The sequence below is a fragment of the Musca vetustissima genome, unplaced genomic scaffold (genome assembly GCF_032173495.1).
Source record: "Musca vetustissima isolate MV318-11 ecotype Yass unplaced genomic scaffold, APGP_CSIRO_Mvet_v1 utg10900, whole genome shotgun sequence".
In the NCBI taxonomy this organism is placed as follows: domain Eukaryota; kingdom Metazoa; phylum Arthropoda; class Insecta; order Diptera; family Muscidae; genus Musca; species Musca vetustissima.
In genome coordinates this window covers 1-22,664 of record NW_026878325.1, presented here as the reverse complement: position 1 = coordinate 22,664, position 22,664 = coordinate 1, and the positions used below count along the sequence as shown (strand labels likewise).

At 35.5% G+C, this 22,664-nt stretch overlaps 1 protein-coding gene across 1 annotated transcript; it reads left to right on the top strand.

Moving 5' to 3' along the window:
* Positions 1 to 4,785: 4,785 nt before the first annotated feature.
* On the top strand, positions 4,786 to 17,563 carry LOC133323119 (uncharacterized; the record flags this gene model as incomplete). The annotated part of the gene is given in 18 exon segments (XM_061532074.1): positions 4,786 to 5,140; positions 6,249 to 6,427; positions 6,494 to 6,655; positions 6,738 to 6,877; positions 6,953 to 7,134; positions 7,202 to 7,605; positions 7,676 to 8,022; positions 8,153 to 8,612; positions 8,676 to 8,708; positions 8,772 to 8,852; positions 8,948 to 9,087; positions 9,156 to 9,226; positions 9,292 to 11,619; positions 11,668 to 13,645; positions 14,303 to 14,858; positions 14,977 to 15,241; positions 16,908 to 17,094; positions 17,162 to 17,563. Coding segments are annotated over 18 exon segments (8,191 nt in total), but the record flags the coding sequence as incomplete, so codon positions are not given.
* Positions 17,564 to 22,664: the final 5,101 nt, after the last annotated feature.

Here is a 22,664-nt window from a genome sequence, read left to right as displayed (position 1 = left end):
TTCAAATATACAACTACAATTAAATTTGTTTTATAACACAAAAAGAGTGTTCACATTAAACATTTAACTTGATTTCCGCAATTTAATTTTTACGCAATTCTAATGAATTTGAAGAAGACAAAGAAAACGGTGGAATCTCGTGCACAAAATGGCGGGAATTCGAACTTTTATGAATATGATTTGCAAGACAAAAAATCTAGTCTTTTAGGAATGTATTTGACCTTTTAAATATGTTACGGTTTTATTCAAACTCTCGGCTGTCCGTCGAGGAACATTAGAAAAAAATGTGGCCCCAAACCTCCCGGTCTGTGACTGATCGGATAGGGTACCAAACGATAACAAAAACACAATTTGATGCAAACTGTTACTTTTCCAGGTGTGTACTTACAGTTGTGGAACCGAGACAAAACCTTTCTGTAAGATTGACTTGTCTATTGATAGTCCAATGAAATATGGATGGAAGGTGTTCGGTGATGCTGGTGGTGCTGATGAGAATTTGTATGTGATGAATGTCCCAAAAATGTGTGTGATGTTCAAAATGAAGTTGTCTAAAGAAATTTGAATGCTGCATTCTGTGTGGTTACACCAAGGCCAAAAGAAAAAAATACTAACAGCAACAGTTGGTTTTTGGTGTGGTAATTTTCCACTGTATAACACGGGAGGGTAATAAATTGAAGTCTTGCCTCCTCATGCATTTTCGAAGTAAGGGGTTATGCAAATTCTCAATACCTTGGCAAATAATCCATATTAAACTAACTTGATATACACACTGTTGGCCAAAACTAAAGCAACTAAAATTGCAAAGATAATAAATACCGTATACAATTTTCAAAAATAAACATATCGTGATGACTTTTATATCCACGGTACCCCACCAAATTTCGATATTTCAATTGAATTCACTGCATTTTGACACCTTGAGTTCTTATTGAGTACCCCTTTTTCCGGTAGCCCCCATATAACGGGTTTGAACCCGAACTTCAATCGAATTCGTTGTAATTTGATATTTTGTAGCCGTATTTGGTAACAAATCTTCCTCCCAAGAATTATTTATATTCGGACCCTTTTGGGGGTAGTTCCCATTAAAATAGTTAACTGATTCCTTCTGTGTTTTGGGGTTGTCTGCCTATAGGCGTATTTCACTATAGTATATGCCCCATACTATAGTATGGAATTCTAAAACGATTTAGCCATATGTTGTAATCATTCGACCTACGGAGGATATCGAGATAAAAAAGTAGAACGACAGGTTCGAGAACAAACTATGTCGGCCCAGGTTTAGGTCTAGACTTTATATAATGATACCTAACGATTTTCGTTTTTGGTTGATATTTAGCGTGAAATTGCAGTATTTTGAGGATTTTATACACATGTTCCTCCCTACCATTCGTTGTCAATATCCACCCACGTTTTATGGTTTTGAGATTTTAGGGAAAATCTCCATTGCTGAAATTTGTTGGCTTTCGCAAAAGTTCATATCAATTGGAATCCGACTCGGTGGAGCATTATGTTATGTCCTCGGATGAATTCAAGTTTGAAACTTACGACTCAGACGCGAAAAAATTGCGGTGAAAAAGCCTAAAAATGCAAAAATCGGGCTGAAATGTGTTTTTCTTTTAATGGATTTTGTTCTATTTACGAGATTTTTGAAGTAATAGATCGGATTGTTTATATCTCTTCTAAAGAAAATATACCGCTTGTTTCCGTTTGACAATTACCTCAAACATACATAAATTTCAAAGATTAGTTGCAGGAGTCAAAAATCTGTGTTTTATAATGGTCAGCACAATCATCAGATCTTCAACCTATAGAATCATCTTTGTAGTACCACAGATAGCAAATAAAATAAAAACGTGTTTCACAAACAACCAAAAGTTCAGGATGTGAGAAATAGTATATCTAAGGATCAAATTCAATGTCTCGTAGGTGAAAAATAATGGTTAAGCTGTCGATTAGCAAAATTTCAATGCTGGATTATAAGTTAGTATACAAATGAAATACTATAATAAAAGTGGATATAACTGAATTAAACAAAAGCTTAATAAAAACTCATTATTATTATCATTAGAATAATATAGAATAGAAAATGATGGGATTTGTTTATAAAGTATGAGAATTTACAAAACAAAATAAAATTTTTATTTAGACAGAAATTGATTTCAAATTTGCTTTAAGAAATTGTGGAATACCATAAGCATTTAAGAGTGATCCACACAGTTTTGAACAACGTGCATCAAAATCAGTTTGTATATCATTAGATCAGGAAAAAATTGTTTTCAGTATAATTGCATTTTATTCATCAATAATCTTCTGATAGCCTTGAAAAACTTGAAAAAAATCCAAAACATCGTGGAGAATAAAAACAAAATGACATGATTTACATACCCAGAGCATCATTTTATTATTATTATAGCAACTGTCTAGCCTTGAGATTGTTTTAATTGAAAACTTTACGTATACGTCAAATATAATCCACTGGATTTGTGAATAAGGATTTACCCCTCGGCGAACAATGTCATACATTCCCCACTAATAATTAGTTGTTTAAAAAACAACAAACTGGGATTCAGCCGGATTATTTTGCAAAAACAAAATACAAATGGTATCCTTAATAAACCGCCAACATTATATAATTATATGTAATAATTATAATGTATTTCAATATTTTTAAATAAGTATTCCTCCTACGTAAATGGCTACCGTTTCAAATATAAATTTCAGTTACGTCTGCATACTCGTTATTTGGTAACAATTGTTGTTGGATGTTGTCTGTTTACTCCAACATCCAATAAAAGCGAAATGTCCAATGTCCAGCGAGCGAAAAGACAGACCTAGTTTGACAGTTTAGGCTATTTTCCTTGCGGAAAATAGTTGATGGGCGAATTTCCCTCAACTCTCACACCTACAAGCTACAGAATTGAAATAGTCTGATGGAAATCCGGACTATCCCTCTTATGCGGTGAAAATGTGTCACATTAAATATTGGTTTTAGGTAACAGCAAGTGTTGTTTTACAACAAACGATACAACAACCACATGGAAATTTGTTGTTGTGAGTTATACTAGTGCCAACGTCATTTGACAGAAAAATGTAAACAAACAAACAAATTATCAACAAATTATATTTATTTTCAAAATGTAATATTTTTGAATCCTCAAAATTAAATTTAAAAACATGAATGAACATCTATCAAATTTATATTTTTATCGCTTCCTGATCTTTCCTATAATTGAGCCATTGTCACTTATATGTGTAACAATAAGAAAATGCTGGGAATTGCGAGTTATTCCGTGAATAAAGATTTGCTTCCTCAAACTTTCCCAGCAGGCAGATTTGGTAAATTGAATACGGGAGCACATTTAATAAAGAACAATTTCAAATTGTATGCGTTCCCTATTTTCCTGTTAGATGATTTTCAAAAACATAATTTGTCATATTCATATTGACACTAGTATTACGTTGAAAGAAAACGAAAAGATCTAATTTGTGTGCACCCTGTTGAAAATATACAACATTTGAACAGCAGGGCTCCTTTCACTTGTCCCATTTAGATCCATCGTTCAAAGAGAACAGATTGTACACTCGTACATTCATAGCAAACTGCCGAAATGAATTCCGCTCAACGAAGTGAACTACGGGAATGAACTGGAAATTGTTCCGATCGTTCATTTCAGTCATTACTTTGAACAACTATAATGAACGCTCCCACTGAACACTCTACACTACAATTGAAGTCGATCTATTCGCAAAATGGTTTACGTTTAATAAATAGGTGTAAATTTTAATTTTTAATGCAAAATAAGCAAAAAGTAAGTGAAAAGTGGCGATTGAAGTAAATCACAATGATTGTGGGCTGTAGTGAAATGCAAAACACAGCACAGCAACAAACGAAAAACATAATAATTTGCAACGAATTTCGAAAGCAAAGCTAATAAGTGAAAATGCGAATGTAGATACGAAAAAGGCAACACGAAGAAAAAATAAAATAAAAATTGCATATAGCCCACCAAACAATCGAGGGGGGCAAAAGCAAGCTAACAAATTTATTTCTTTTGCGAAAAAGAATAAACGGAGATTAACAAACATTGTTTTGTATGTTCTTTCAATGCATTCCAGATAAACAAAGTTTCGGCTAAAGAGAAAAAGTTACGATTTCTTTGGAATTTTGAACAGAATTTCGACAGTGGTACGTACCATCAATTGACCATTGGTCGGTCGGTCGTTGTTGTCGTCGTAATACGTAGTTACAATGGAAAAGAAAAGTAAAATGTGCAAAGTGAGGCTGAGACGCCTTCGGCCGGAATTAATGGACAAATTGAAGACAAAGCGTATGTTGTCGCGAGCCGACATGCAATTTAGTTCCTCATCATCTGAATCGGACGAAGATGACAATGCGGCCGCGGAGAAAATAAGTGTCCAATTGAAGAGTCCATTAGCCTTGAGCAGCAACAAAGACTTTGATCCGTTTGTGTTATTGACAGAAGCACAGCAAGCTCTTACTAAGAAAAATGAGAAGGAAGCCAGTGAGAAGGCGGTAGATGGCTCGAAGGAGACGGATAATCTGACAAACACTAACAACACAACAGCACCAACAACTAACCCTGAGAAATCATCAAAGAAAACAAAACATCGTAAACAACGGTCGCATTATTACCAAGTAATACCGGATGGTCAGACTAACAATAAACTTCCACTGCCCTCACAAGAAGCGTATTCGATATATTACCACAGTGATGGTGAAGGACCTTGTGGCTACAATTGCAATCACATGAGAATAGCTGATGGTGCTAAAGCCCTCTCGCCTACAGCACGGCGACGTAGTAGTACCGGAAGCAGTTCATCTCTATTATCAGATAAGTGTTCGATGCGTTTTTCGAAATTATTTGGCAGCAATTGCATATCAGTTATGGATGATGAAAATCCACCCACAGCATTGTCAAAGATATTGTCGATTAAAGAGTTCGATCCCTTGGCTCCACAACAACATGTAGCTTTGGTGATTAAATCGATAGTTTCCCTGTCAGAACTCAGCCAACGTGAGGATAATATAATCAATGTGGACATTGATAAACGTAGGATATTGGAATTTTCATCGATGAGCCAGGAAAGCAAGAAAAATTGTCGACTAAATCCATTTATGGTAAGTCCAAGGAACTTTATATTAATTCAAAGCCAAACAAAGTTGTTTGTCCTATTAGAATAAACTTTAGATTTTGGAGCCTTCGAATTTATGATTTGACATGAATCGATTGGATTGCTATCAAATTATACATATTTCGGGTTGAGGTAGGACCTTAGTTCGTGTTGCGCGGCTGTACAACACTTTATCAGTATTACCCCGATAGTTATTTTTTATGAACTCTTTACTTTAGTTTTAAGTTTTTTCATGGTTTTAGTTTGGACATGTCTGAAGTGTCCCTTTGTATAATGTATCCTCTTATTCGGCCTTAAGGCATTGTATACATATTTTTGAATACAAATTAAATTAATTAAATGGGCGTTAGAATCTTGACCAGTTAATGATTCCAAAAATGCTATGTTACACAATGCCACATAAGATATAACATTTGACTGATGAAGACCCAATTTGTCCATCCTGTACAGAGAAATGACTACAGCCGCCTCAATTTCGTACTGCGTTAGAAGCAGATGAGAAAATGGTAACTCTTGTGCATATTTAATGGAATTAAATTCACAAAAAATGCATATTTACGAATAGAATAGGTGTTGGTCTATATGTCCTCTTTTCATCACTTATCTTTCATTTGAATGTTAAACATTTGTTCTTGCTTCTACTATTAAGGGATCTGTATAGTCAGTCGCCCCGCCGTCGGAGCGCTACAAATCGTGTGTATCACATACCGGAATACTACAATTCGTAGTTTTCCGGAACATACAAAATGTTCTTAAAGGATATCACACAAACATTTTCACAGATCTAATATTTTTTGATAAAATGTATCTTTATTTTATTTCTTTTTTTTTAATAAATATAAAATATTAAGTTTTTTGTTTGTTTTGACATACCTCGACTCCCTTTTGGATAAGTTTTAATTCAATAGAACAAAATTAAGTCTATATTAATAATTCTATTACTTTGTTTCCCTAAAATCGGAAGACTGATTAAAATATATTGCATTATTAACTAATTAAGCTATTTTTTTAATTTTTGAACATTTTTTTTCAATGCATCACTATACTCTTCAAAGAGAGCTATAATTTTATTAAAAATATGTATATCATTTTAGGATGTTTCCAATATTGTCGTTACACATCCAGACGATGAATTCTTCACATTCTGTTTATGCAAGAATTGTGAAGAATATCGTGAACTTGTTATTCACATAATGGTGGAACAATTCAAGGCTCCTCATATGGTGGTTATGCTATTGGATGTTCTTATTAAGGCATACGGACCTATGTTAAAGTAAGTTAAAAACATCAGTAGAAAAAAACCAGGTCAGGCACTAAAGGTATTTGAATTTAATTTCAGGAACATTACAGCTTATAACACTTTTGAAAAATTGCTCGATCAGAACAAAGATGTCTATTGGATTACTTGTGGTGTAATCTACCACAAAAAGGGTGAACATTTGGATTTTATCTACGATGAGAACTTGTCAGACAATATGATTTTCGTTCTATTTAGTTCAATGTAAATCAAAAGGAAATCTTGTAAAAAATTACAAATACTCTAATGATGTTCTATGTGTGTGTGTTGTTGTTTTTTTTTCTAGTTTGATGTTAAACAACCCTTTGCTACTGTTACAAAATCTTGCTTTCCATATTGAATGTATTGTGAAGGCGTATGCGGAGGGATTCATGGAGATTGTTGAACCCGATCAAAGCAAAATACCTGCTGAGGAAATGATTAACTGTAAGTATATCATTGTTTTTAATTGCAGAGATATTGAGGAAGATCCAATTGATTGTGTGGTCTTTTTTCTTTCAGATATTGTAAACGGATACGATGACTTGATATGCATTTCAGAACAAGTTGCATCGTATCTATTTGCTTTTGAAAACTATTTTTTGCGAAAATTTTCATTAACTTGGAAACTTTTATGCCAACGTTTGTATCAAAAACACGTTCATGCACATCTGGCCGATACAATGTTGGCTTGTATAATAACCGTAAGTACCATGTTGAGTCGAAGAAATAAAATTGTCTAGCATTGCGTTTTCTTTTTCCAACTTCCAGTTGAAAGAGGAAGAATTGACATCACATCATACGGATCTTATCAAACGTTATATACAATTTGAGAATATTATGAATCGTGTCGATATCTTGTGGACAAACGTTTGGGTGAAATTGAACGAATTTAATTTGTCGGAAGTGGAACGCAAACGACGTAAATCGCTATTGGATGTATACCGCATTTTCGATACTGTGGTACAGGATGCCATTGCATTTTCGCTGCAGGACAGCGTTGACGATAATGATTTTTATTATTTTCGATCACTGAAGAATCGACGTTTAGCGTGGAAAAATATTATGTCTTACGCCAAAATGAAATGGCCGGACGGATTTAATCAGCCACCCAATACGTTAGTCGTAGATAATAAATGTGTAAAATGTAATGTTTCTCTAGAATATCATAAAGAGTAAGTTGAATGCATTGAGCCACCATATTTAACCGACTGACATCATTCTCAAATATCTGCCCACTCACAGGTTTTGCCAGTGCATAACTTGTTCCATTGCTGGAGGTCCTTTACCGCCAACTCGAAATGCAGATAAGTGTTCTAAATGTTTGGCGCAGGATATTGTTGTAAAGGATGAGAATTTCTATGATTCGAAAATTGTGAATGTATGTGCCAATGACGATTTTCAAAATCCGCCAAAAAATAGCATTGCAACAGCAAAAGCAAAGAACCTTGCTCTTCAGTATATTGATGAAGAATTGTATGTTGCGCTGGAGGATATGTTGGATGAAAATGGTGTACCGACAAGTCAACAAATATCTGAAATAATGACAAATGGTTACCACATTGCATGGGCTGTATTTACCCATTTGAATAGTAAGTCCAAATGCATATTTTTATTCATAAAGTCCGTACATATGTGAACTTTTGCAACTGCTTCATATTGATATATCTTTAAGTATTATTTGTTTTCAAACTAAAGTATTTAAAAATTTGTTTCTTACAGACCGTAAGCGTTTCCCTTTCACTACCATTGAGCGACAACATTTCTGCAATAACTGTAAAATGGCATCCTGTCATTTGGCACGTAAAATCTTAAACAACGAAATATCTCCGTCGCTTTCACAGGACTTAATTCATTACTTCCAACCAATGTCTATGACACGTGAAGAGCTACGCTCCATACTGCCGAATATTATGTTGTATAACCGCAAGTTGGTAGCTTCGAACAATGGCCTCGATCTTATAGATGTTCATGATTTGGTAGTGAAAATCTATTGGATTTTCATAATATCCGTTTATGCCATTTATGTCATTGACTACCATGATAATAATTGCGAAAACGAGGCCGAAATAAATATAGAAGCTCTTGAATTAAAAGACAATGATATAAATGTAAATGTGGATAAAATTGTTGGCAATAAGGATGATACAAAGTTTTTAGAATTTCTCGATAAAATTAAGAGGTATGTTTGGTTTGTATCAATTGCTTAATAAGTCTTCAACAAAAACTCTTTCACTTTTTATAGTTTATCACCATATAATAACGATGTAGAATCCAAGTAAGTATAAACAGACGTGTGTATGAATAGAGAAGTTTGTTCATTATTATTTTTTTTTCGTAGTTTCGACTCCGTCGTCAATATCGATAGCGCGGAAATTCAAAAGAAACTAAATGATATTTTAAAAATAACAGATTGCGCAGAGTAAGTATAATTCAGGCTCCTTTATTATAACTTTGTACTGAAAAATGTCATCCAAATCCAAATTAACCATTTGTTCGTTTTATGACCTCCTTTAGACCTGCTTCACAGTGCGAAAATATCTCTCAACATCTAAGTGAACCCGTTGAAGGAGAACAACAATTATCTACAGAGTTAAATACTCCGTCGACTGTCGAATCTCAGCCCAAAAAGACATGTAAGGAAAAATCCAAGAAATGTAAGATGTTCTCTTGCCCTCGATTGCTTATATTCATATGAAAATATGCTTCAATTCCTATTTTACAGGCGATCATCATTCCGATATTGGTAGCGACCACTGCAAAGAGAATCACTCGAATAAAAAACGTTTGAAGAAGGTATGCCGCATACATCGTGCCCAAATCGACAAAACAAATGAAAATAAAAATCTTACTTTTTTCAGGATTGCAATCATGCTAGAATGAATGAGACTAGGGAACGATTACGTAAAAAATTATCCCAAATAGTAAATGCACGCAAAACATCCAAGTCTTCACAGCCAGATACTACAGCTGCAGCACCAACCACTAGCGTTTCTGAACCGCCCAACCAAGTAGACAATGTGCTGAATGCAGACGAATTAAAAATTTTCCAACAGTTGCAGCAGCAGATGCCGCATTCGGCATCGTGGGATGAACCCCATTATATTACAGCTACATTCGAACAATTACATCAAGCAAAGTTGCATGATTTGTGTGAATGTTTGCAACATTTGCAAACCAATCAAAAGATTGATACTAACGGCGGCAAGGCAGTGAGTAAAAAATCTCAGCACAAACAAAATCAGTCGAAAATTTCATCACAGCAACAGCATAAGCCAACATCATTGGAGCCACCCAACAAAAAATCAAATCTCAGTAATAACTCAACACGAGACGCATCAACATCCAGTCAAAGTACAAAGAGTAAGGAACGAACTAAAGAGGCGACATCTAAATCATCAGGTCAAGAAAAAACATCCGTCGCATCACCACAATTTCCACCAACCACATCATCAAGTGCACCATCAGCGACTAAGCCATCAAGCAGCCTGGATTTTGTGAGCGAAATATGTGAAATAATTGACAATTATTCCAAAGAACAAGCCAAGAAAAAGTGGATAAAAGAAACACTGAGTTTTATAGAGGGGCCAACATCTGTTGCTGGCAAAAAGAAATCGCAGCCTCAGACCTCAAATCCTAAAAAAGCCGCCAAGAAGGCGAAGCAAAAGCAAAGAAAGGACGAAGAGAAGCGTATAGCTGAGTTGCAGGATCTAAGATGTCAGTTCCAAAACATTTACTTTAAAGAGTTTACGGAAAAGCTAAATTTAAAGTCTTTAAAGGCTAACAAGAAACGAGACAAAAAGAAAATCGGTGAATTGGAAAGTAATATCAAGAATTTGCAACGGGCTAAGGCCAAAGTGGAAACTGCCATACTCGAGCTAATTGCCACAGTCAAACAAACAAATGCCGAATTCAAATTTTCATACTTGCCTACGAAAGAGCAGCAATTGGAAAAGGTTAAAGAACTCGAAGCCATGAATTCGGATGCCAATGAAATTAATGAGCCGGTAGCGGAAAAAGGTTTAAAACTTACCGAGTTGCATCAGTCGAATACTGAAACGAATGTGCCTTTGGCGTCGACACCATTCTCAATTGCTCCTACAAACAATCTAAATATGGTACCGGAAACCTATAGTATGCCGTATGCTCATGCCAACCACTTCCCTTATAATTTAGGTTTCCCACCTACTGCTGCAGGCCCAGCCCCATTCGGTTTGATGCGTCCATCTCCTATGTGTTATGCCCCACCAGCTCCTGCATCTGGAACTCAACAGCAACAACAGTTAGGGCCAGATGTTGTCGCCACTATGTCTGCAAATAGTAGTGGTGCCAGTGATCCCTCTAAACGAATTGTCACCATACGGAGGGTCAATTTGCCAAATGTTCCAGAGCCCCAGGTAACCGTTACTGCCAAGGGCAGCAGTCCCGACAAGGACAAGCTGCTCTACACCTTTATCAATGGGCAACTTGTACAAACTTCTGCTGCAGCTCCCCCAATCGCCATACCCCAAATGCCAGTAATAAACCCAATGCAACCCCCATCGGCACCACCTCCAGTATCTGGACACATAAACAAATTACCACCACAACCAGAGCATTTATTAACTATACCACCACCTCCCCCACCAAAACTTTCAAAAAGTCAAATGAAAAAGGAACGAAGGCGTTTGGCTAAATTGCAGGCAGAAGCTGATGCAGCGGAAGAGGCAGAAAGGAAACGTTTAGAAGAGGAGCAGCAGAGATTGCGGGCCCTAGAAGAACAAAGGCAACTTGAGTTACAACAACAACTCAAGCAAAAACAATCAAAGAAAAAGAAGAAGAAACCAAATACCCAACAACAATCGCATGTTTTGCAGTCCTCCTCCAGTGTATCCTGTCCAGCGACAAAAAAGGAAAGTAAAACAAAACAAAAACAAAATAAACTAGCCAATTCCAATTCGACAACATCAGTGTCCACTAATGAAAATAATGAAACTCCTCTCCAACTACCACAGCTAATGATGCAAAAATCTTCAAAACAGAAACGTTCGGTCTCCACAACAACATCGTGCTCAGCTGCCACATCGTCATCATCTTCTTCGAACAATTCAACCAGTAGTCAGATGAATACCCGCGATAATTCTGTGAGCAGTTTCAAGCCTAGCAACACCAAGAGTTCCTCGACTAGTAAGAAGAGTGCAAAAGAAAAGGCAGGTTCTGCCAATAATAATAATAATAAAATGAAGGCGAATTTAAAGAAGAAGAAACTAATGACACCTACTTCATCTGCCGTTACGTCTGACGATGAACAAGATCAGAAACAAAGTGGCGAAAAAAAACCCGTGCAAAATTCCTCAAAGGTCCAACAGTCAACGCAGCAGAAGGGAAACAAAAATACAAAACCTAAATCGGGAAAAGCTAAGGAACCGTCTAAAACAACTAAGCCGCCCCAAACCCCGCCAAGTTCAGATTCCGAAGATGATGCTAACACTGAAGTACATACATCTACGCCACAAGAATCTTTAACGCAAAAAGTGAAAATACCCAAAAAACGACGAACAAAATTGATTGATAATGGACAATTTGATAACAATCCCTTCAAGTCATTGCACATGCAAGATTCAGAATCGGAGTGGTCCTCTTCCGACGATGACGAAGAGGAGTCGGAAGCTGAAGCAGATGAGGGTAATGAGATAGAAATCGAAACCCAAATTAAAAATTTAAGCCTTAATACCCAAAAACCCTCCACCGAGACAGTGAAGAATGTCAAACAAATGGAAAACAAACAAAAGACCCAAAACTCGAAGAAAACGTCTCGTGATGTCAATGAAACACAATTGCGTGACCCCCCAGCAATAACATCGCTCGCAACCAAAGGGGCAACTGCAAAGCAACACAATAATAAAAATGCGACCAACAAAGCCCCAAAACCACTTGGGAATGAAAACAAATATCCGTCAACAGCAACCGCATCCAAACAAAATAATATTGGACAGCCACAAATGCAGCAGTCGAATAATATACGTTCATCCAAGAGTTCCAATTCTTCAGTGAAGCAAACGGCGGCTGGAAATAGTAATCGCAAGGGAAAGGCCGACAATCGTTCCTCGATTGACGCGAACACTACAACGCAACACACATCAACTACTACTAAATCGGATTCTAATACTAATGTCAATTCCACCAAAAATCAAACCCGAAACAATGTCCGCAATGCGATTCGTAATCAAAACTCAATAGCAAACCATCCGCAGCAATCTTTCGAAGATAATCAGTACAATCAGAAAATAACGTCCGCGATCAATAGTACTGCTGGCGTTAGTGATGGCAAAAACAAACGTTCTCAGCGTAATAAAAAATTCCAACAGAAAAATCTGAAACCTAACCAGTCCCAACATCAACATTGTTGTTCCGGTATACCCAACAATATGGGATATTTCAATCCAAATGATGTCAATATTACACCTACACCGTCACTCACTACGACTAGCCATAGTCAGAATCTGAACGCTCAGAGTTGCACTTATCAGAACCTGACTGATCAAATGCAGGCAATGCGGATAAGTGGCAATGTTGGTCCACAGCAACGCATGCACAACAACAGTAATGTTAGTATTATGGATCAATTGAATCGAGGGGTTCAAGTTGAAAATCTTTCCCTACCACCGGGCATCACCCTTACTAAAGTTGACCCAATAAAAAGCGAACAGCTACGTCAGAAATCGGAGTCGATTAAGAAGTTGGCAAAACCACTACAACCAGCTCCGCCGCCCATGTCTCAAACACCACAAGCATTCCATCACGCTGGTATGGCTGGTACCACTATTATTGCACCGCCTGTTGCACCCCTGTCGAATTATTATGGTTCACATTATTCTGCTGGTGCTGCTGGTATGATACCTACAGCCGCTCTAGATCCTCAAAGTGGCATAATAATGGTTGAGGCCAATCCTCCCAAGTGTAATACAACAACTCAGGCAGCTAACATTGGCTCATGCACCAATACAAATAAGCAATCCAAAAATAAGAAACGCCGAAATAAATCGAAGGCAAACAACAACAACAACGGTGCATGTCCCCTGGCAAATTCTGGTAGTAATGCAAAAAGTCAGGAGAGCTCCACAAATAATGCTGCCGCCGGTCAACCAAAAATGATAACATTACGAAATCCCATGTTTCACGGTGGTCCAACAGGTGCCCCGGCAACTATTTTGCCACAGTCTGGATTAATGCAAGGTAACATGATCACTTTTTTATTTATAATTTTATCTATAAAAATGGGACCCTCATATTTAATTTGAAATTTCGTAAGTGTGTAACTTTAGATATAGGTACAGTGACGGCAAAATTAATAAGATTTCCGATTTCCTTTCCACTATTAAAAGAAAAAAAAATATAATAAATGAAGTGAGTTTTATGAAATGATTTTCTTAAGTTTATTTAATTTTTACCGAAAAAATAAAATAATAACATTTTTAAATACCTACGTTTAATTTTTTTGTTGAATAATAAGTCTTCATAAGAGAATTGATAGTGTTTTCTTTCAAAAGTAACTGTTATTTTGGGTATATTCACATACACAGCGCACTATGTTTTTTAATTTAAATGTTTTATTATTTTTAATACCACAAATTTACAACTTTCGCTTTCAAAAACAACTTGCAAAATGATATTTGACTTTAGAAGAATTAAAAGAACAAATAGACATTAAGAAATTAATAACGGTACAACACCAGCAGCAAAACCAGATTTCACAACACATGTGGGCCAGTCAGGGGTAAAAAATAGTTGTTATAAAAGGAAAAAAACATTTTTCGAATTCTTAGTAATTTCTTTTTATTTTCAGTTTTAATCATAGATATATGGGCTAATAAGTCTCTTCTGCAATTTTAGGTCGCCCATTGGATGCATATCCAATTGCAGCTCCTCTGCCCGTAGATCAACCCGCCGCCATAATTAAAAACGAAAACGGTATGTATACCATCCGTAATCCGGCCCTACATCAGGCTGTAACAAATGGCTTAGTACTGGGCGGTTATAGACAATTTGGCAATGTTAATTTCTATACACCACAAGAGGCTGCAGCGGAAGCAGCCAGAGCAACATTACAACAACAACATCAACATCAAAACAACGAGAACGCCAAAAGTGCAACAACAATATCCGGAAATATGAGCACTTCTTCGTTTTCGTATTTTTCCAATGATAATGTCGCTACGAATACAACTCACAACAATATAAGTATTAGTTGTACCAGCGTTGGTAACGGCCGAAATGTTAGTCCCCAAAGGACAGGAGGCGGTGGATTGACCGGAGATGCGGCCGTTATTCAACGACCAACACCAGCACAAAAATGTATATCAGCCATTGGTAGCGAAATCAAAAATGCTCAACAGCAAAAACAAAAATCAAAAGAGCAACACTGGTCGCATTTCGGTACAGATTCAATGCCGATTACAAAACCCGATAATGGTAAAATAATGTGTAATTGTTGTTCTAACTAAATGTTTATTTTATGTTTATTTTTGTTTTGGCAGTAGCTTGTAGTTCTTCGTTCGTTTTGGGAGCTGTTGCTGATCTCTGCAAGAAAAGTATCAGCAATCCAAATATTATAATGGTTTTGATGTATTCACTGCCGGTAGCAGTGGCGGAAGCAGCTCTTCAGCAACAACAGCTGCACACATCCATCATAGCTGTGGAGACGATTCCCCACCTCCATCAATTACGGGATATAATTCTTATATTGAAGGTATTCCTAATACCGGTGTTATACGTTACGACGATGCTTCCTTTTTAAAGAACTTGATTCCGGGACAAAATCTTAATACAGAGGTGAGTGTTCTAAATGGCATCTGCCTTATAAGTTCATCAGCTTATTCCATACATAAAAGTCATATTGCCGTAGAACGATACGTATTCGGAATATGCCAGTTATATTGTTTGGATTTGTTAGATCTCTAACTAATAGACTGTTATAGCCAACAACATTGCGTTATTAATAATTACTATTGTTTTTTTTTTCAAAGACTTGTTACCAGGTTTACTAGATCTAATTTTCACTAATTGTTCATATTTCATAAAAGATGATTTTTGTATTCGTTCTACATTAACATTTATTGCACAACAGAATTTATAGAAGTGCTTGAAAAAATCTAAACTTCTATTATGTTCGCAATACATTGACTGCTATACTCAAAAATTAATTCAAATTATAATGAATGAAAAATTTATACTTATACTTTGAGGTTCTTCATGTTCGGCTGCTTTTTTAATGAGTTATGATGGTAATCACTCTGGGCTATGGATTCCATTTTGGAACTATAATATATATGGACAATATTGCCAATTTTTTAACATAGCTGAAGCCGATCGTTTATAACTCCGGAATAATTAAAGTACATAAGAAAAATTGTATAGTTTTGGAAGTATTGATCCAAAGTTTATTTACGTGGATGCGTGTCTACTTTAATGTAAAAAATGGTTAAAAGCAGGGTGAGGCAACCCAGGGTTTTAATGTTTCATCCCGATTTGTGGCTTTGCCATTAATTGCACGGCATACGTGCCATAATAAAAGCCTACAAACTAAGGATTAAGTTCTTAGTTTATCGTTTTTCGAAAATTTATCTGCCTTTAAATGATACTGAACTCTTGAAGCTCGATTTTTAATGTTTTTGAATTTTTCTTTTAGTTTCAAGGAGCAATCACGAATTTCCAAAAAATAATTTTAGGATTGTTCTACTCGCGAATTTGCGTAATATATATTGCTATATATTTTTTGTATGTTGTTGTAGTAGCCCTATTGCTTTTACACAATGGGCTGAGGTGACAGATGCTGGCCGAGTAAGACTCGGGTCGTTTCGGATCGTATACCACTCTGTCGTGGACACGATTTTGTCTATTTAGTATGTACGTTTTCAGTGTATTTAGTATGTACGTTTTCAGTGTAATACTCATCCGAAAGTGGAAATTTTGTACAATCAAATTTCATTTGATTCATATGGGACCCGTGATCAGTAAGCTTTTTTCCGATTCAGTAAACGGTCTGATACGGATTTTGAACTTTTCCAAAAACAGAACTTTAAAAATTCGGCCGAAAGAGAGATGTACCAACTTATCTCAAAAAATGGACCGCATTGAAATAGGTAAAGATCAGGTTCGAAATATAGATCCGCAGAATGTTAGAGTTCGATGATGGTTGTGCTCCGTTCACTGGTTTACATATGTAGTCATTTGAAAGGCCCGCTGATGCATGATGCATGTTAATACATGTTGTTGAAGGAATTCACTGTAGATTGTTGTAGGCCAATATGCCTGAGCCAGAGAGGACCCTCTGGCTTTCCTATTAATTGCAAAACTTCGATTATCAAGCTCAAATCAAAAGAGACAATAACTCTACCAGACAATAGCTCTTATTTGACATGCCGCAAAGTTAAACTTCAATTTTAAGAATATAATGCAGTTCAACAATACAATTATTAAATTTTAGTTTCAATTTTAGGTATCAATTCATAATGTTAGCGACTCGAATTTCGCTCGCAATGCCAATTCTCCACAAGCACATCGCGTGGAAATTACACCAGTTTATGGTGGCAATAGACCAGCATCATCTAACAGCCTATTTGAGCCAAATACTGTGCAAAATAATCCATCGAATTTTCGAGGAAACTATCGTGATCACTACAATGGTAAGTATTGATACAATTCAGCAGTTTTGTAGTTGACAATCAGCCATCGTTATTCTGCATTCTTCAGATTCCAATATATTCTCTAATAACAATATGCATATGAACCTTGGCGAATTGGACCCGGCAATGAACTATGATTTTGAATCGACACAACACCCACAGCCAACAACATCTGTTGCAAATGTAACATCAAGTGATAACCATAACTCAATTTTAGACTTTAACAACATATTAAATAATAATAAGAATGGAACCACTGGCTCAGCCAGTCATCGTACATCTCCCTATATGGACGAACATACCCTAGAAGGTTTTGTACAAAACATAAATTCCATGCGCATCTCTTCAAACACAACAGTAGGAGCTGCCCCGACAGCGGCTGCGGACGAGCAAAGCTCCCAAATGAATGGCAATAGTAGTGGCAGTGGCATTGGGCATCATACAGTCACCACCAGTGCCAATACCAATGGTTGGTGGTAGACACAAACTCATGAACAGAACAAACCACATTCATCCAGTTGAATGTAGATAGTCTCACACAAAATAAAGTAAAACTATTTAAAATAAAACTATTCAAAGAATAGATTCTTCCCATTAATCATTACTCCTAATATGGAACATACTTATTATTTGCAATATATGTATTTCTTTCGTCAGTATAACAATAGATCGAAATGTTTGAAAATAGGGAACATGGACATAGGTCATATGTTTTTGCGTTTACGTGAAGACCAACTAGTAAACAACACCATGTCGGTGAGTTGAACTATACAGTAATTTAATTTACAATTAAGTGGATTAGAGAAGCTTGTCGTTCATTTTACATTATTTTAAAAAAAATCTTACAGATATACACGTAACACGTACATACTTATATTAATCGTATCCAGCAGTATTTTGCAATTTATGAAAATAAAAATAAAAAAGAAAACTTAAATCGTCTATTTAATCATTTTTCATTAAATAACAATACACAAACAAAATAAAACTCGAAAATGAATCCAGAATTAAGAGAGACGTAAATGTATATGCGTACGGTTAAATGCGAAATAAAATAATTATCAAAACAAACAAGGATTTGAATCAAATATCTTTTCTTTCAAAGGATGGAAATTTCAAATTAACAGATGGTAAGTAAATAAAAAACCAAAAATGATAATAATAATGCTGGTTATAATCTACCAATATAATCCACAATACTGTGAATGGATTTGATGATCTCCACAATTTTAAGACCTTGCAGTTAAACTGTAATGGTCTTAGAAACAAAATTGTGGAGAACACCAATTTCATGCAATATCATAATAGCTGTCATCCAGGAGACAAAACTTACGGGCGAGGTCAGACTTAGTTCTCATGGAAATTATATCATAATAGACAAGATAGTCAGAGGAGCCATGGCTTTCATTATAAATCGTAATGTCTGCTTCCGCCTCATGACCCTTCCACTCAATCTTAATGACGATTACCTATTCAAACAGGAGGCAATAAAGAGATCTTCGATGTAAACATTCCGCCAGTAAACAGTATCGGTTGGTAGGTGATAGTAGAATGGTCATTAGCGACTTTTATGCACATCAGATCACATCCCCATAGTGATCTCTGTGGAGAAACCTAGCGACTTTATGGAGCCGTATACGCGCACATTTGTGAATTACAGCAAAACCAACTGGCATGGTTTCACAAATGATGTTGACAATGCAATCCAAACCTTTACGGATGACCCAAAGATTGCTACCCTGACGGAAGAAGTTAACTTTCTTATCAACCAGCACCGTTGTGTAAAATGGGTAGAACACTTAAATAACTGCAAAGCTGGGGCTGATGCTGAGAGTCGACACCGTTCGGAATTATGGACTTACGATCGAAATTTCGTACTTTTGGTATTCTGACAGAGGATATCGCTTAAAGTGTATCGGAATTTCGTATGCTATTAACGCTTAACTGTCACACGCAAGCCTTCGCTTTTTTGCATAGCATATGAGTTATCGCAAACAATTTAGCGCTATTTTCCCACTTATATTGCCACCACTATCGCAGACAGAAAATAGGAAATGTAAGTGAACTTTTGAAGTATTCTACTAATTGCATTTCGACTTACACCAATAATAAAATCATTTCCAACATTGCGTTGGAAGCCCCCAGATGCCAGAAGGGACAAAGCTGCTGCCAGTTGTATTTTTGGTGGTATACTGTTGAAATTGCTCCGTTGGATTTAATTTCTTTAATAACATATCTGAAGCAGGGACCGAAAATAACAGTTATTTTTTAAAATGCGAACAAAAAAATCTTCATGTTAGAGACATGGGGCACCAATAGTGTCATATACCAATAGATTCGTACTGAGGAGCCCATTAAGGATATTGAGTGATCTTGAGAAAACACTCTCAGTTCCCATGTTAAGGATTATTTTTTAACGGAAAAAATAAACGTTGATTTTTAACTGTTAAAAATGATTTTTATTTTTTCCGTCAAAAATAAAAGTCTTTTTGCGATTTTTATTTTTTCCGTTAAAAATAAAAGTCTTTTTGGGACTTTTATTTTTTCCGTCAAAAATAACAGTCTTTTTGGGACTTTTATTTTTTCCGTCAAAAATAAAAGTCTTTTGGGGATTTTTATTTTTTCCGTCAGAAAATAAAAGTCTTTTTGGGATTTTTATTTTTTCCGTCAGGAAATAAAACCCTTTTTATGTAAAGAAGTTTATACAACTTGTAATCAGTTATAAAATTACAATTTATAAATCTCTGTCCTTATTACAATAAGTGTACACATAAGTAATCAAGATCAAAGGTAAAAAATATTTGTTATAAATTTTTAAAAAATAGTCTAGTGTACCAAATCATGAATATAAATTAAAGAATCATTCCCCTGACTATTAGGTCAAAGGTTATATAACTGGTACCAAACTCTATATATTTATTTACGTAAAAAGACTTTTATTTTCTGACGGAAAAAATAAAAATCACAAAAAGACTTTTATTATTGACGGAAAAAATAAAAGTCCCAAAAAGACTTTTATTTTTGACGGAAAAAATAAAAGTCCCAAAAAGACTGTTATTTTTGACGGAAAAAATAAAAGTCCCAAAAAGACTTTTATTTTTGACGAAAAAAATAAAAATCCCAAAAAGACTTTTATTTTTGATGGAAAAAATAAAAATCATTTTTAACAGTTAAAAATCAACGTTTATTTTTTCCGTTAAAAAATAAATAATTAAAGTGAATTTTGTTGCGTGGGACTGACTGCATCACAAATTTTCTTTTAATTAAGTTAAAATAAAAAAAAAAATTAAATAAAAAGGAAAAATTGTCCGCGACCTCCCGACCACAGCAACCGGCACTTTAGAAATGAAGCGGAAATGCAGTGGTACCAAAAATTGCCGCTACTGTCAGAGTTGCATTAACACCGATTAGTATCGATGTTTATTAATCGGATATGCAACTCTGCGATAATTATAGGGGTCGCTAGGTCGTAGATAGGAAAAAATGATAAACAGCAGGGAAAAAAGAAAAGACCGAAAAGAGGGAAAATTCGGCGTCGTCCCCTGCAGTATAAAAGGGCCCCAAAGGAAAAAATGCGCTCTCATTTGAATAGTGGTGCGGTACGATAGTTTTTCGGAAAATAAAACAAAATCAAATATTAGTTTTTTAAAAGGCCTAAATTTGCCTTAATTGATTTTTATTTATGTTGTGGGCGTTAAAACAGATTGTAAGTGTAAAGTCATTGTGTAGTGTGTGATTGTGTCGACTTATGTTGTTTTGTGCGTTTTTTTTTTGTTTGCAGTGTACCACCAATTAGCCTAAAATCTGAGGCTTCAACTGACCTCCCCAACAAATATAAAACGGAGAGGTCAGTTTTTATTTTGATCGGCCACAAAAAAAAACCCGCTACCGCAACAGCCACCAACTTATTCCAGGCCACAATCGCTGCCATTGCATCGGCCGCACCAATAATCACCGCAAAACAGCCACCAAATTGGCCCCAGCCACAATAGGCACGGCAACAACAGCAAGCGCCAAACTACCGGGTTCTGCCTAATCCCGAGGAAGACGTCGGCTGTAGGTGTGCTGAAAAGGAATAAAAACAGAAAGGTTACCAATTATTATTATTTTGGATTAATCCAGGTAACGAAAATATTACTTACCAAGTCCATATGTAAAACTGGCAGCACCGCCATAAAAATCAAAGCAACCAAAAATCTGAAAAGAAAGTAAAGAAAAAAATATATTATTTACCAAACAAAATTATAAAAAAAGGCATAACCAAAATTAAAGAAAAATGAAGAATATGAAAATTCTGAAAATCAATTAAAATTAAAAATATTAAAAAAAAAATACTATATACTATTTAAACTCTTAGGTTAAATCTAGGTTAAGTTGTGTTGTCCATAAGTGTTTATTAAATAATGATTCTAAATATCTATATGTAAGAAGCATTAACTAGGTTTTTTTTCGTAAGATATAGTGATTATAGGGTTGCCCCAATTTATGGAGGTTGTTTTATTCTTAGTGTGGACGAATTAATATGTCCAATAAAAACCTACTAAGCGAGCTCATTTAGGAAGGTATAACAATTTTAATATTTGGGAGAAAAGCCTTTATTGGCAGTGCTTGATAACCACGTAAAGAAAGGGTAAAAATCCAATATTTAATGAATCACAAAATTTATAGAGAATAGTTAATGTTTCATTCTTATCGTGTTTTATCTATTAAGGAAATTATGTCAATAAACTGTTTTTGATTTGTTTGTTAAAATAATATGATGTTCTGATTGTTTTTGTGAGAGAGGAGAGTTAGGATATTGTAATGAGGTGAGTGTATGTGGAATTCGGGGCCCTTTAAATGTTTATGAGTTAATAGGATCTAAGGGTCAAGGTAGGGTGGGCAAGTGTGGGAGTAAAACCACCAATCTCCCTTGTTTCCGGTGTACCAGGTGTTTGTGTTGTGTAGTATTTGTCTTCATGTTTGTTGAAACAAAAATTTAATTGTTCGTCCTCTAGGACTATTGGTGTCTGGGATGGAACCGCCCTGATTATTGGCTCCTGAGCTAGCGGCCACAGTAACACCATAGTGCCGAAGTAGGTGGCACGTAACAAATCGCATTTTCTTCCAATGACTATCTGATGTTGCAAACACAGCTTTAATTATTTTAAATTTGTGATAAATGTGCAATATTAGATTAGGTTTCTTAGAAAATTAGGATTTTCGTTCCATACTCAAGGGTCAGCTGCAATAGTCTTGTTCGTTCAGTGTAACAATGAATGTATTGTGTATTATGACCTGTGTTTTTTTTGTGTTTCAGTTTTTATTTATTTTTTTTATTTATTTATTTTAGTATAAGCCATAGACGTAGGGTTAGCATAGTGAAAAGTGCAATAGCTATTGAGAAGAAGTAATCTCAATGTGCATTGTGCGAAGTACTCATACACGAGATCTTTTTCATTAAAATTTTTATTGAAAACTGCCGTGTTGTTACCCTCAAGTATATGTGTTGTCATTTTTTTTATATAAATTTTTTGGCTAAGCCATCAATTGGAAGTAACGTAGGGGATATGTGCAATAGCGTTTGTGAT